Source organism: Dipodomys ordii, unplaced genomic scaffold (assembly GCF_000151885.1).
Source record: "Dipodomys ordii isolate 6190 unplaced genomic scaffold, Dord_2.0 Scaffold36, whole genome shotgun sequence".
Lineage (NCBI taxonomy): Eukaryota > Metazoa > Chordata > Mammalia > Rodentia > Heteromyidae > Dipodomys > Dipodomys ordii.
In genome coordinates, this window is record NW_012267252.1 from 6,017,589 (window position 1) to 6,033,335 (window position 15,747).

General features: G+C 44.2%; 1 protein-coding gene across 2 annotated transcripts in view; it reads left to right on the plus strand.

Annotated features, from left to right (window-relative positions):
- Sufu (suppressor of fused homolog (Drosophila)) overlaps positions 1 to 15,747 on the plus strand; it is a 95,865-nt gene that overhangs the window by 20,855 nt on the left and 59,263 nt on the right. For both annotated transcript variants that reach the window (XM_013017629.1, XM_013017631.1), the window contains exon 3: positions 9,635 to 9,771. In XM_013017629.1, coding sequence (XP_012873083.1) covers positions 9,635 to 9,771 — 137 coding nt within the window. The remainder of the gene's footprint in view (positions 1 to 9,634; positions 9,772 to 15,747) is intronic.

The window sequence follows — 15,747 nt, forward strand, 5'->3', positions numbered from 1 at the left end:
TGTCCCTCAGCTCTTCAGCTCAAGGTTAGCGCTCTACCACTTGAGCCATAGTGCCACTTCCGGCTTTTTTCTTTTTGCTTATGTGGTGCTGAGAAATTGAACCCAGGGCCTCATGCATGCAAGGCAAGCGCTCTACCACTGAGTCACCTTCCCAGCCCTGACAGGAAGATTGTAAGTATGAGGTCATTCTGGGCTACATTGTGAGATATTGTCTCAAAGGAAAACAGCCAGGTGCCAGTGGTTTATACCTATTATCATAGCTACTCAGGAGGCTGAGCTCTCCCCAAAAAACAAGAGCAAAAAGTTGGGTTGGATGTATGACTCATTTGGTAGAGTGCCCCCCCAAGTACACAAGCTGAGTGAGTGTTAGGTCCTGGGTTCAAACCCTAGTACTTACCAAGAAATATGACTTTCAACAAATAATTTGATGAGGACAGCAAAGGAATGGGATGAAGGTGAGGGAGCAGGAGTGGAATTTTAGGAAGCTTTTCCAGTGGCAGAGGACCCCAGTTTAGTGTGGAACAGGAGAGCTGAATGTTGCTTCTATTTATCTGAAAAGGAAACCAGTAAAAGTGACCCAAAGGTAATACCATTTAGATATTTGAATCTGACCTTGATAGTGACTAAGAGGAAGCTCATTGCTTTTTAATACTGTCTTATCTGGTTTGTTACTTAATATTGATACCTGATTATCTCTTTGGGAAACAATGGAAATGTTACTACCATTGAGTATGGATCAACTTTAACTGGATGTGCCCTTGAACAGAACACACAAAAAGTACTTGCCCTTGGGGAACCCAGATGCTATAAAGATTTGTTTTTTCCTATTACAGGTGTCTTGATCTTCTGGGGGAGGTGATTTATTGGAGTCCTAAAGGACTGTGTGTGGACAAAGGCCCCTGGGCAGATCTTTTGGTTCCTGTGCCAGCAGGAAGCCCTAGAGCTGCACACCTGAGCACAGGAAGCACCTTAACTTCCCAACTGGGCCAGTCTGGGCCACTATTAGTCCAGCTTGTCTTTTTACTTTTACAATACTGTAAAGATACTGCTTTAAGACACAAGTGATAAGTGAGAGCTACCAAGGTTTCTATCGTGCTTGATTGACTTGGGACCTCCCTGTGGTGGACCCATAGCTTGTTAGGGGTGTGCTTGGGAGGACAGGGAAGAAATTACAGCAGATCTCCAGTAGGAAGATCTACCACTGAGCTACCTTCCCAGCCCTCTGCTGCTCTTTGTGTAAGCATTTCTTAAATCCAGTGTCTTGGTCTGGGAAGTTCTTTGCTCACTATAAGCCCAAGATAGAGTTAAGCCACCAAAGACTTAGGAGCTAGGAGGCTTTGTTTGGCTAGATTCTCAACTGAATCTGTCCCAGAAGCTACTGTTTTTAAAACTTGAGGAATGCTGTGGGAATGTGTTCCTTAGCTGTGGGAATGTGGTCTTTGGCTCCTGGCAAGGGGTCTCAGAAAAGGGCTACTTCAGTGAGGCAAATGTATTCCATGAATCTGGTTGGACAGGCTGTAGCAGAAAGCAAGCATGTGAAACTCAGTTAAACTGCAGCCTTATCACACTCCCATCTCCCTGTGTGAGTGTAGTCCCTCGATTCCTTCCTGTCTACTTGCCTTCTGTCTTCTTGCCTGCCTGCCTGCCTTCCTGCCTTCTTGCCTTCTTGCCTCCTTGCCTTCCTGCCTTCCTGCCTTCCTGCCTTCCTTTCTTTCCTCCTTCCCCCCTTTTCTCCCCTTTTTTTTTGCGGGGGGGATGATGGGTTGAACCTGGACCTTATGTAAAAATTCACTCTACCATTGAGTTACACCCCAACCCTAGGCTGATGTATTTTTTATTCAGTACTGGGATTTAAATTCAGGTCTTCATGCTTGCTAGGCAAATGTTCTACTGCTCAAATTATGCCCCCAGCCCTTTTGCTCTTTTTGAGATAGGGTCTTGTTTTTTGGCCAGCATGGCCTGTATGGAAATCCTATTTATACTTCCCACTGTAGCTGGGGTGACAGGTGCACACCACTGCTTTCAGCTATTAAGATGACCAGGCTGGCCCTGAGCTATGATCCTGATCTTTATTTCCTGAGTAGCTGGATTACAACTTTACTATTCAGCATGGTGCTTATGTTGTAATCAAAACATTTTTTCCTGAATGGCTAATGAAATATAATTGTGAATTATTCAAAACAAAAAGATTGTCTTTAGAATGGTGGGTGTATTTAGTAATTGTTGAATTCTACTGTCCTGAAGTCACTCAAAGAATAGTGCTCCTAGAGTCTCAGGCTGGGTTGGAAGGCTTTGTGAGAGATTCAAGACCAGGAAATTGGTTAAAGTTTGGAGATCCAGGCACTTTTGAAGGGCCCATGAAGCTCTAGAGTCTAGGAGTTAGTAAGTGTCTGGGAGTAAGGGAAGCTGTGTCATATGCAGATGTTTCCAAGGGGTGATGTTCACTTCTAGTGAACATGAAGAAGAGAAGATAGGTGCATGGGGGATCCTGTATGAAGTGGCTAGCTCCTGTCAGGTACTGTGCTGGCTCAAGGAGAAGTCCTACACAAGTTGTGCAGATGAGGAAACAGATATACGGAGTTATTTTGACATTCTCTTGGCTTAGCTTCTGCAATTGCACCTACTTCACTAGGCTCTTCTCTAGTATTGAGTCCTAGTATGGTATAATTCTGTGATTTTTAATTTCTTCTGAGTCTACTCCTGGGACCTTCCAGTGTCCAGGGAGGTCTAGAATAAGACTTTGACATGTATGTTCCTCACTGCCCAGCTTCTCTGTCTCTACCAGCAGGCTTACTACTCTGCCTCAGCCCTTCAGTCTTTTATGTTTTTGAGATGAGGTTTCACTGTATTGCATAGGCTGGTCTTAGATACCTGGCTCAAACAGTTTTCTTGCCTCAGCCTCCTGAGTAGCTGGGACTGTAAGTGTACAGCATAGTACCCAGCTATTCAAATATTTTCAGTTGTACTTTTGTTTCATACTTTTACCCATTTGTTCGTGGTAAAATACATATTGTCCCCATTTTTAGGCATACAGTTCACTGGAATTAAGCGTATTCACATTGGTGTGCAGCTATCACTACGTTCTATTTTTGGAACTTTTTTTTATCTTCGTGTTAAAAAGAACAATTTCCTGTTCTCTACTGAAAAACCTCTTTTCTATTCCTGTCTCTATGGATTTGTGTATTGTATGTACCTCAGATACTTGGAGTCTTATTGTGTTTGTTGTTGTTTTGTGTCTGGCTTATTTCACTTGGCACAGTGTTTTCAAGGTCATCCTCATTATATGTGTCAGTGTCTTCTTTTTTTTTCATGACAGACAGGTAATGTGCCCAAGTTGTAACAAGGTTTGAGGGAGGCACATACCACACAAGCGTGTGAGAACCCAATCATCATGCTTATGAACCAGAAAAGAATCAGTTGTTAAGCATCAATACATTTTTTTGTTTTTTGTTTTTGGTGCTGGTCTAGGGCTTGAACTTAGGGCCTGGGCACTATCCCTGAGCTATTTTGCTCAAGGCTAACACTCTACTACTTGAGCCATTGCTCCACTTCTGGCTATTTTGATGCTTAATTGGGGATAAGAGTCTCACAGAGTTTCCTGCCCTGGCTGGCTTCAAATTGTGATCCTCAGATCTCAGCCTCCTGAGCAGCTAGGATTACTGGCTTGAGCCACTGGCACCTGACTGTATTAACACATTTTTGTCACTAATCTGTCAATAGGCTCTTGGATTCCCCCCTGCTCCCTTATTTTTTAGATGGTGCTGGTACATGGACTTATGCTCTTGCTCTGCTTTTTTGCTCAAGGCTGGCTCTTAACCATATGAGCCACATCTCCAGTGTAGCATTTTGCTGATTAATTTGGAGGAATTTTCTGCCGAAGCTTCAAACCCAAATCCTCTAGGTTTCAGCAACCTGAGTAGGTAGGATGCTAGGCTTAGGAGTTTTTTCTAACTTCTCCAGTGACTTACTAGTTTTTGTTCCCACCAGGACATGATAATTCCTCTTTCCTTACAACTTTACCAATAGAATGTCATCTCATACTTGTTTTTGTCCACCTGATAGGTGAGGATGGTGGCTCACAGTTTTGTTCTCTTTTTTTCACAGTTGTTTTAACTTGCTCTAATGTACATTTTCCTTCTGATAAGCAAGGTCAAACATCTTGTCATGGGCTTAGGAGACATACAGAGTTATGCTTAACAGGGATAAGTTCTGAGAAATGTTTCCAGGCTGTTTGTTGTATGAACATCATATGGTGCTCATACGTAAGCCTACATAGTATGGCCATGTGGAACAGCCTATTGCTCCTAACTTGCCAGCCTGTACAGCATGTTACTGGAATTGGGCAGGGGGTGGGGAGTTGGGATGGGGTGAGGAGTGGGGGGAAGCGAGCAAGAGACAGAGAGACAGGGAGAGAGAGACCGAAAGAGAGAGAATATCATTAAGGGAAATGATGGGCCTGAGCTTGGCTTGCTTGGCTAGTGCTAAGCCTTAATCGCTGCTTTTTACTGTTTCTTGGTTGTTATTTTTTGTTGTTGTTTTTATTTGTTTGTTGGTTGGTTGGTGAGTGGGTGAAGGGAGCGAATTGTCAGGAAATACAGTTTCTCAGACTTTTCTGCCTGGGCTTGCTTTGAGCTACCATCCTGTGGATCTCAGCCTCCTGAGTAGCTAGGATTACAGGCGTGAGCCACCAGCTCCTGGCTCTGTTTATTTTTTGATGAACTGCCAAACAATTTTCTGAAGCAGCTTTGCCATTTTACACACACACACACACACACACACACACACGTAATTGATGAATTGATGTGTGGGCATTCCTTATTTTCTTGTCAGTTATAGGCTTGAATTAAGGGATGTGTGGGCATTTCTTATTTTCTTGTCAGTTATAGGCTTGAATTAAGGGCCTGGGCGCTGTCCCTGAGCTTTCTTGCTCAAGGCTAGCACTCCACCACTTGGAGCCACAGCTACACTTCTGGTTTTCTGGTGGTTAATTGAAGAGAAGAGTCTCGCTAGCCCAGTGCCTGTGGCTCACACCTGTAATCCTAGCTACTCAGGAGGCTGAGATCTGAGGATCGAAGTTCAAAGCCAGCCTGGGCAGGCAAGGCTGTGAGACTCTTATCTCCAATTAACCTCCAGAAAATGGGAAGTGGTGCTGTGGCTCAAGTAGTACAGTGCTTACCTTAAGCTGAAAAGCTCAGGGACAGCAGCCAGGCTTAGAGTTCAAGTCCTATAACAGACAAAAAAAAAAAAGGCTCATGGACTTTCCTACCCAGGCTGGCTTTGAACCTTGATCCTTAGATCTCAGCCTTCTGAGTAGCTAGGTCAATTCCTTTTATTCTCATCCCTACCAACACTAGTTTTTCCCTGTCTTGTTTTAGCTATCCTAAAGGGTTTAGAGTGGTATCTAACTGAGGTGGTGTTTTTTGTTTTGTTTTTCGTGTGTGTGTGTGTGTGTGTGCGCGCGCGCGTGCGTGCGTGCGTGCGTGTGTGTGTGTGTGTGTGTGTGTGTGTGTGTGTGTGTGTGTGTGTAGATAAGAGTCTCAGGACTTTCCTATCTGGGTTAACTTCAAACTGTGATTCTCAGAACTGACCCTCTTGAGTAGCAAGGATTATTGGAATGAGCACAGGTACCTGGCCATCTCAATGAGGTTTTGATTTGCATTTCCCCCATGACTAGTGATATTAGGAATGGGATGCCAGCTTCCAGATTGGCCCCCCAGCATGTTTTTTCTAGAAAGTCTTTGCGCTGGGGCTGAGAATATGGCTTAGTGGTAGAGTACTTGCCTAGAATGTGTGAAGCTCTGGGTTCAATTCCTCAGTACCACATAAACAGAAAAAGCTGGAAGTGGCACCGTGGCTCAAGTGGTGGAGTGCTGCTAGCTTTGAGCAAAAGAAGCTCAGGGACAGTGCCCAGGTCCTGAGTTCAAGCCCCAGGACTAGCAAAAAGGAAAAGAAAAAAGGGAAAAAGAAGGTCTTTGCACAGTACCAGTTAACCTTCTGGCTGACTTATCTGCCATTTTGACCCACTAGTAACTATTGATACTCCTTCATTTCACGATGGAAGAGAGACTTTCAGCAGGTCCTGGTGACGAGGCTTCAAGGGCACATGTTTTTGTCAGTAGGTGTGATGTTGCTAAGGCTGACATAGCCATGGCTTTGGCTCTCCGGACTGCTGGGACCATGCCAGCATGTTGCTGGCCATCTCAGGAAGCAGGATCAGGATTTCTTGAGCTGGAAACAGTTCTGAGCTCATCTCATTCATCCTTCTGCAACAACATAAGAGTCCTTACTCCTGTTCTGCCAGATGGGGAGAATCTTTAACTTATTCCTTTAGAAATTCCTATACAGAGAAATTATACTGGCCCATTTTCCAGTCAATATTTTAGATTTCCAGTCAATATTTTAGATCCTTTTATGTTTGTTAGGAAAAAATTTCTCTCTTGACTAAGATCCCGCCTTCTGTAGTACATGTTTCCACTCAGAAAATGGGGAGACAGCTGCTTCTTCGAAGGGGCTTAATTCTCTGTTCAGATAAAAACACTTTGGCAGGAGAGGCCCTCGCGGAGGAAGTCCAGACCAAGCCATTCCCCTGCAGGAGGCTGTATGACCTTGTCACTTGGCTATTGCTTGGACAGCTTGCTTTGAAAAAGAGGCCTTCTGACAGGCCCCGGCTGTGTGTTTATCCTGAGGCTGGACCATTCCAAACTCATGTTTCAGAGTGTAGAGGTTTTGTCCAGCTAGCCTAGTGGGTGGTAATCAAACACAGGTGGAGACCATCTGGCCAGCCTCTCCCTCCCCCACAGCCAAGTGAGGGCTGGCTTGCCTACCACAGAGCTGGCCCTAAAAGTACCCTGCATGGAGACAGATGGTGTACACATGCATGTGTGTGAATGCACGCCAGTGCTCATGTATGCACGTGGCCCTTCTTACTGAGGTGGTGCCATGTGAGTATGAATGGTTCAGTGACTTCTCTCTTCATCTCTGGGTTCTCCCCATTAGCAGCCGAGGATGCACATGTCTCTTAAGTTTTTGTGGTTAGAAATCATGTATTTCCTTTGGCTCAAGATGAAAGTTCTGGAATAATGGTCTAATAGCTTTACAAAGCTGCCTCTAATTGGTAGCTGCTTGAAATCTTCCCTTTGCCCTAGTGACCCATCTTGTTTTGCAGAGTTCAGAGTTAGATTCAGTTTTTTGCTTTTTTGGTTTTTGTTTGTTTGTTTTTGCTTTTTGCTGGTACTAGAATTTGTGCTCAGTACTCAATCTTGTTAATCAGGTACTCTATCATTTGAGCCATGCCTCCAACCACTTTTTTTGTTTAGTTACTTTTCCGGTAGGCTCTCACCATTTATGCCTGGGCAGGCCTAGACCAGAATCCTGTTTATGCTTCTCCACAGAGCTGAGTAGATAAGCTTCAATCACCATCCTCAGCTTTTATTGAGATGAGGTCTTTTTGCCTACTTTGGCCCTCTAGGATTACAGATGTGAGCCACTGTGCCTGGTAGTCATCTTCTTGAGTTATCCCAGATTCTTACACCCTTTCCAGACTTTCAGCCCATAGGAAGCAGCTTTAGAAGCCTTTGTTTGCAAAGCTATTCCCTCAGCCTCTTTGTACTGAATTGACCCAAAAAGGACAATGCAGCAAAGAAATGAAATAACTTAGATGGTATCACTTTTTTTTCTTTTAGCCTTATCTCCAGATTTTTTTTTATTTTTTTAATTAAATTTATTTTATTTTCAAGGTGATGTACAGAGGAGTTAGTTACATAAGTAATGAGTACATTTCTTTTCTTTTTTTTTTAAATTTATTTATTTTTTATTTGTGAACATACTGTACAGAGGGGTTACAATTACATGGGCAGGATAATGCGTACATTTCTTATCAAGCATTGCAGCCTCCTCCTTTGGTTTACCCTTCACATCCCTTCCCAGCCTCCCCCCTCCCCCCCAATCCCAACCCTTCTCCTCCCCCCTTCCCCCCTCCAGATTTTTTTTTAATTGTGAAAATACTGTACAGAGGGGTTACAATTACATGGGCAAGGTAACAGAAATTTATGTGTGTACCCTTCAAATGTGCTTCCCACATTGCTAGATAACTGGAAAAAACTGCAAACCACACGTACTTCCTTAATGGGCTTGGGCTTGACCGTGATGATTTCTAAGGGTTCCTTTTCAGTCTGCAAGAGATTGGACTTAGCTTTTCTGAGATTATGTTCCTTTGTATGTGCTGGGTTTACCTAGGCACAAAAGCAAAGAGTTGGATTAATGTCAACTTCTGAGTCTTCTTATCTAGTCTTCTGACCTGTCCCTGTGGCGGATGGTGGTGGTGCTAATGATGAGAGATTCCACAGGAATTCCAGGGTAGGGCATCGACTGCATCATCATCCCTTCAGAATCCTCCCCTTGTATCACTTGTTCTGGGAGCTTGACTAGCAAGGAAGTGTTGGCTGTCATCTTCACTTATGGTTTGTATTTGTATGCTAGGGAGTTTACATGTGTATAATCATTGTGGCTCATGTTTGTACAAGATATAATTACTGAAAATTATATCATGAACCTGTTTTAACTTTTAACCCTTCTCATGCTGGCAAGCTTTTTGGAGCTCCCTAACACTTCTCTGGATGTCTCCCTCCCATGAGGAGACTTAGTTCTTTACTGCCTAAGGCCTGCTCTCTAATGGCAGGCTCTTTCAGGGACTTCCCTAAGACTCAGGATTCTTTTGATCTTGTCCTATCACTAGGAGGAGCTATAGCCACAGAAGACATATCCTCCCTGTTGTGGGTCACCAGAAATGGGAAGGGAGGCAAACTGCTTCTTCAGGATCCAGTGACTAATGATGCTTTTGTTGATTGGTACACATGTCTCAGGAGAATATGGGCCCACTCAGTGTTTGGAATCTTCCTGGGGACCCGTCTTAGACATTGACCTTGGAGGCCAGGATTGTACTGTGGTAGGCTAGAGTGAGAGAAGTGTCTATCCTAATATCATATGGCCTTAGTAGTTAACAGGACATGTATCCTCAGCAAATTAAGTAGGTTCTTATTAACAGCTTGAAGGAGTAAGGAGCATTAACAAGGAAGATTTTTTAATAATGTTACCTTAATCATACAGAAAAGAATGTTCTAGATAATCAAAATCTGGAACTTGAAGGTTCTTTTGTTTGTTTGTTTTTGTTGGTCATGGGGCTTGAACTCTGGGCCTGGACGCTGTCCCTGAGGTCTTCAGGGCTCTACCACTTGAGCCACAGTGCCACTTCCAGTTTTTCTGGTAGTTAATTGGAGATAAGAGTCTCACGGACTTTCCTACCCAGGCTGGCTTTGAACTGCTATCCTCAGATCTCAGCCTCCTGAGTAGCTAGGATTACAGGCATGGAACTAAAGTTTAAAGTGCCAATGGGAGAATTTGATTGGCTGGGCTAAGGTCATGAACATGAACCTGCAGCTGGCAGCAAGCTAAGGGGAAAAAATAGCCACACAGGTTTTTGAGGTTCTTCTTACCCCTAGGGCTAGTACTCTGGGAAATAGCTCTTAATAGATGGTTTGCATGCTGAGCCACTACACAAAGTGGAAACTTAGACTTCTAAAAGAATGCTTTTCTTAATTTAGTTTAACTGAAAACATTCACTTTTTGTTCCCTTCAGGTTTACAGGAACAGATGGGCCTAGTGGTTTTGGGTTTGAGTTGACATTTCGTCTGAAGAGAGAAACTGGAGAGTCTGCACCACCAACGTGGCCAGCAGAGCTGATGCAGGGCCTAGCCCGATATGTGTTCCAGTCAGGTAAGTCCATGGTCCGGCTGGTTGTGCCAGTCCTGTTGCTGTAAGCCTGACTGGCTTTGAGAACTTGCATATATATTGTGATGTCTATAGAGTTCTTTCCTGGCTGGAAAGCTACTTGGGCCTTGGCAGAGAAAGATATACATTTACTGTGCCTTCTTGCCACTGTCCTAACACCTGAACCTTTGTTGTAGTCTGTCATAATTAACCTATTCCCTGTTCTAGCTAACCTGGCAGATTCTAAGACCATGAGCACACATGCTAATCTTGCTTCAGGGTTGATTAACAGCAGAGGGTGAGGTCCAGGGAGAGAAAGAATTCCTGGAAACCTGCTCCCTAACTGGCATGCTAGAATCACATGCCCTCCAGGGATCTGCCCTTTGCTCCTGATGCCCCCTTGAGGCTGCTGATACGGATCTCAAATTTGTACCTTGAGTCTTGATCTCGCTCTTGGCTCAGCTTCCCTGAAAGATTGAGAAAAATTGAGTATGTTTCATAGAGACTTCATATTATTTGAATGTATCTGTGTTGTAATAAGTTACTCAGGAGCACTTCCCACATGACCTCTTTTTTTTTTTTTTTTTTTGGTCATGGGGCTTGAACTCTGGGCCTAGGCCCTGTCCCTGAGCTCTTCAGCTCAAGGCAAGCGCTCTATCACTTGAGCCACAGCACCACTTCTGGTTTTCTGATGGTTAATTGGAGGTAAGAGCCTCACGGCCTTTCCTGCTCGGGCTGGCTTTGAACTATGATCCTCAGCTCTCAGCCTCCTGAGTAGCTAGGATTATAGGTGTGGGACACTGGTGACCGGCTAACCTCTGATTTGTGGGGGGGGGGGGGGTTGGGGAGGGTCGGTCAGTCAGTTGGTCGGTCGTGGGGCCTGAACTCTGGTCCTGGGCGCTGTCCCTCAGCTCTTCAGCTCAAGGCTAGCGCTCTACCACTTGAACCACAGTGCCACTTCCAGCTTTTTCTGTTTATGTAGTTCTGAGGAATGGAACCCAGGGCCTCATGCATGTAAGGCAAACACTGTACCACTAAGCTACCTTCCCAGCTCCTGACCTTTTGATTTTTATCTCCTTGGTTTGGTATGTAACCTTCAAATGAAGGCTTAACACAGTTTTTTCCCCAGTTCTTTTTGCTTTGACTGTATGGAGCGGCATCTACGCTAGGGCCTGGGAAAGTGCCCCTCCTATATCTGAAGCTTCTGGAGACCTCATTGCAAGCACATGTTTCTTCTCTCTTTCTGTCTCTCTCTCTCTCTCTCCATATTTTACTGCATAATGTGGGCCTTGCATACCATGTTCCTAAACTTGTTGCTACTAGCCCTATCTCTACTCTTAACTTACTTTCTTGTTCTCCATCCTGCATATTACTGCCACATCAGGGGGCAGCACGGAAAGATGATTTAAAAATATAGCTCAGCTTTGGGGCTGGGAAGGTGGCTCAGTGATAGAGCGCTTGCCTTGCATGCCTGAGGCCCTGGGTTTGATTCTTCAGCACCACATAAGCAAAAAGAAAAAAAATGGAAGTGGTGCTGTGGCTCAAATGGTAGAGTGCTAGCCTTGAGCTGAAGAGCTGAGGGACAGCACCCAGGCCCAGAGTTCAGGCCCCACGACTGGACCCAAAAAAAAAAAATTTAGCTCAACTTTGCCAGTTACTACCTCCTGACCTTAGGCAGCATTGAAGTCCATTTGCTCATTTATAAAACAAAGATGATGAGAGTGACCATGCAGGAAGTTATTGAGAGGACTGATTGATCCAGTTGGAGTAGTACCACCTAACTATATACTAACTATATAAGTAATCTTATATTATCTGCCACTATTAATACTTTATATGGTTCAAGAAGGTATTTTGATGGGATTTTTTTGTTTCCTTTCTTTCTTTTTTTTTTAAGGTTTTATTGATAGTGACAATAAAGACTATTTAATAGCAAAACCTTCTTAGGAAATACCTTGCATGTTTCTGGGTCAGTTGCCCGCTTCAGGTGACATGGTTACCATTGGTGCCATTATCTTGCTCTGATTAAAAAAAAAACTAGTAATAGTAGTGCAAATAAAATTACTTATTTTGGGCTGGGAAGGTGGCTCAGTGGTAGAGAGCTTGCCTTGCATGCCTGAGGCCCTGGGTTCGATTCCTCAGCACCATATAAGCAGAAAAATCCGGAAGTGGCGCTATGGCTCAAGTGGTAGAGTGCTAGCCTTGAGCTGAAGAGCTGAGGGACATCGCCCAGGCCCAGAGTTCAAGCCCCCACAACCGGCAAAAAACAACAACAACAATAAAATTACTTGTTTTGTATATTATATTATACAACCCAAACTAAATTTAGTTCAAATGTGGCTTCTTTCCCTTCCTTCCTTCCTTCCTTTCTTTTTTTTTTTCGTCTGGTCGTGGGGCCTGAACTCTGGGCCTGGGCGCTGTCCCTCAGCTCTTCAGTTCAAGGCTAGCACTCTACCACTTGAGCCATAGCGCCACTCCCGGCTTTTTTCTTTTTGCTTATGTGGTGCTGAGGAATCGAACCCAGGGCCTCATGCATGCAAGACAAGCACTCTACCACTGAGCCATCTTCCCAGTCCTCTTTCTGTTTTTTGTTTTTTTTTGGTCCGGTAGTGGGGCCTGAACTCTGGGCCTGGGCGCTGTCCCTCAGCTCTTCAGCTCAAGGCTAGCACTCTACCACTTGAGCCACAGCGCCACTCCCGGCTTTTTTCTTTTTGCTTATGTGGTGCTGAGGAATCGAACCCAGGGCCTCAGGCATGCAAGGCAAGTGCTCTACCACTGAGCCACCTTCCCGGCCCCTTCCCAGTCCTCTTTCTTCTTTCTTTCTTTCTTTTTCTCTCTCTCTCCTTCCTTCCTTCTTTCCTTTCTCTCTCTCTCTCTCTCTCTTTCTTTCTTTCGTCAATCATGGGGCCTAAACTCTGGGCCTGGGCGCTGTCCTTCAGCTCTTGAGCTCAAGGCTAGCACTCTACCATTTGAGCCACAGCACCACTTCCGGCTTTTTCTGCTCATGTGGTTCTGAGGAATGGAACTCAGGGCCTCATGCATGCAAAGCAAGCACTCTACCACTGAGCCACTTTCCCAGCCCCTTCTTGAATATATTTACTTGATTTATGTAGATGCCCCAGAAGTCTTAGGCAAATCAAATAATTTTCTAAATGCAAGAGGATTTGTGCAGTTTAGTGGTACCTTGTAGTAAATCTTTATTCATTTTTTTTATTTTTTATTTTTTTTGCCAGTCCTGGGGTGTGAACTCAGGGCCTGGGCACTGTCCCTGAGCTTCTTTTGCTCAAAGCTAGCAGCACTCCACCACTTGAGCCATGGTGCCACTTCCAGCTTTTTCTGTTTATGTGGTACTGAGTAATTTAACCCAGGGCTTCATGCCTGCTAGGTAAGCACTCTACCACTAAGCCATATTCCCAGCCCAGTAAATCTTTAATAAAGTAAAAAAACTTTTTATAGTATGAATAACTTGATTTTTTTTTTTTTCAGTCCTGGAGCTTGAACTTAGGGCCTGGGCACTGTCCCTAAGCTTCTTTTGCTCAAGGCTAGTACTCTACCTGTTGAGACACAGTACTACTTCTGGCTTTTTCTGTTTATGTGGTACTAGGGAATTGAACCCAGGGCTTCATGCATGCTAGGCAAGCACTCTACCACTACGCCACATTCTCAGCCCAATTCTTAATGTAAATATTTCAAAAGACTAGATTTAGGTTGATTGGATTTTTGCTGAATGTGTTCAGCTGATACTTGAAGACTACTTGCCCTGTTCCACTGTACCTAGGCTACACATAATTGTAATGTTACCAAACATGTGTACTTTGTGTTTGATGTGTACAGAGATATACATACATGTGTAAATGGCATCATACTTCTGTCTGATGACCTTGTCTTGCTTGTGCTGTTCACTGTAAACTCAGTGACTTTATGCAGAACTCTATGCAGTATAATCAAGTAAATGTTGAGACCTGCACAGTTTTGCCATCTGGTCTTGAAAATAGCATCAGGGTAATGGCAAGCAAAGAGGAGCAGTGAGACTCTTTGTGTGGGTGGGAGGTAGTATTGCCCATAGCCAGCCATGGGTTGTGTGAGGCAGCCCCTGAAGCCTGTTGGGAAGAACAACTCACACTGGTCCTATACCTTTGCCCTGGCATCCCAAGGACAGCTACCTTCAGCAGATTTGCTCAGAGGCTGCTGAGCTAGGGAGAAAAGGAGAGAAAGAAGAAGCATCCAGGGGTGGTAAAGGGGTAGCTTAGGGCTTATCATAGGAATTTTTCCTAGTTAGATAAAATGACAGAAACCTAACCCAAACTACCTTGACTAGTAGAATAACTGGGACTTCTAAGGTTTCAGGCATGGCTTGACCTGTATGTTCAAACAGTGTCCACAGGGCCATGACTGTATTGGACTTGTACTGCAAACTGGCCTTCTTCCCCTGAGATAGGGATGAACATCACCATTACTATTGTGAGATTTTCTGAGTTTGTAGCCCAGAAGGTAGAAAGCTTTTTTTCTCCCAGCACTTCTATATCAATCCTGAGGAAGACAGTAGTTCTATATGTGTCTTTTGACCATTTGTTGGTAGCAGTTGGTTCAGATGGAGCATCTGATTTACACTTGAGGTCCTTCCCCTCCTCAATTCCACCCACATGGAGTAATGGCAAAGGGAACTCTGGCAAAGAACAAGTGTGGCTCTGAGTAGCAAAATCAGTTGTTCCACCTGCCTTTGTGGCATCACACTTAGACATTAACTGATAATGAACCTGTAGATGGAGTGGGTACCTTTCTGTCTTCTTGTGTCTTTGGGATGATTTTGACTATAAGCGGTAGAACACCTTGACTAGAGTAATCTAACAATAAGAGTACTTACTGTACCCAACAAGTTGTCTAGAAGAGGGGCATTTCCAGGAATGGTTGTCATATATTCAATGACTTTAGTCAAGGAGCTAGTTTTTTCTTAGGCTTTTCTCAGTACTTGGTTTGTTTTTTTAAACTAGTTCTCTTCTATTCCAAAGATGTCTTCCATGATTCCTAGCTTCAGAATCACATTTGACAACTGTAATAGGTTGTCTATCTCTCTCTCTCTCTCCTTTTCATTAAAAAAAAATTAGTTTCTCTCTGTCCCTTCCCTCCCTTCCTCTCCCCTCAGGCAGGCTGCAAACTCTCAATCCTCCTATTTCAATCTTATTAGATTTACAATTGTGTATTACCACTCCCTTCCTTTCTTCCTTCCCCTTCTTTCCCTGACTTCCTTTTCCCTCTCCTCCCCTTCCTTCATTTTCCTTTCCCCTTCTTATCTTTGTAGCTATTTTAAAGGTCATTCAGAATTTCATAGACTCTTCTTCACTTCCTGCTGGCTAGAATTATATCAAGGAAAGAGAAATAACCATATTGGCTGGGAGCGATGCCAGCTTTCCAAAAATCATGACCAAGAAAAAGCATAAGTAGAAAATTGGGGTTTTGTTATTTCTTCCCCCAAAGCAGCCGGTGCTGGTGGCTCACACCTATAATCTTAGCTACTCAGGAGTTTGAGATCTGAGGATGGCAGTTGAAAGCGAACCATGGCAGGAAAGTCAGTGAGACTCCTATTTCCAATAAAGCACCCAAAAAATGCTGGAAGTGGAGCTGTGGCTCAAGTGGCAGAATATTAGACCTGAGCAAAAAACTCAGGCCTGGAGTTCAAGCCCCAGCCTGGCACAAAATAAACAAAAAGAACAACCCAGGTACGTATACTAGAAGTTGAGTTCTCATGTAGCAATATTAAGGTGTCTTTCATGTTATCTGGAAGTATAGTACATTATCTTTTTATTTTTTTATTTTTTTTGGTCCAGTCGTGGGGCCTGAACTCTGGGCCTGGCCGCTGTCCCTCAGCAAAAAGAAAAAAGCCGGGAGTGGCGCTGTGGCTCAAGTGGTAGAGCGCTAGCCTTGAGCTGAAGAGCTGAGGGACAGCGCCCAGGCCCAGAGTTCAGGCCCCATGACCGGACCCAA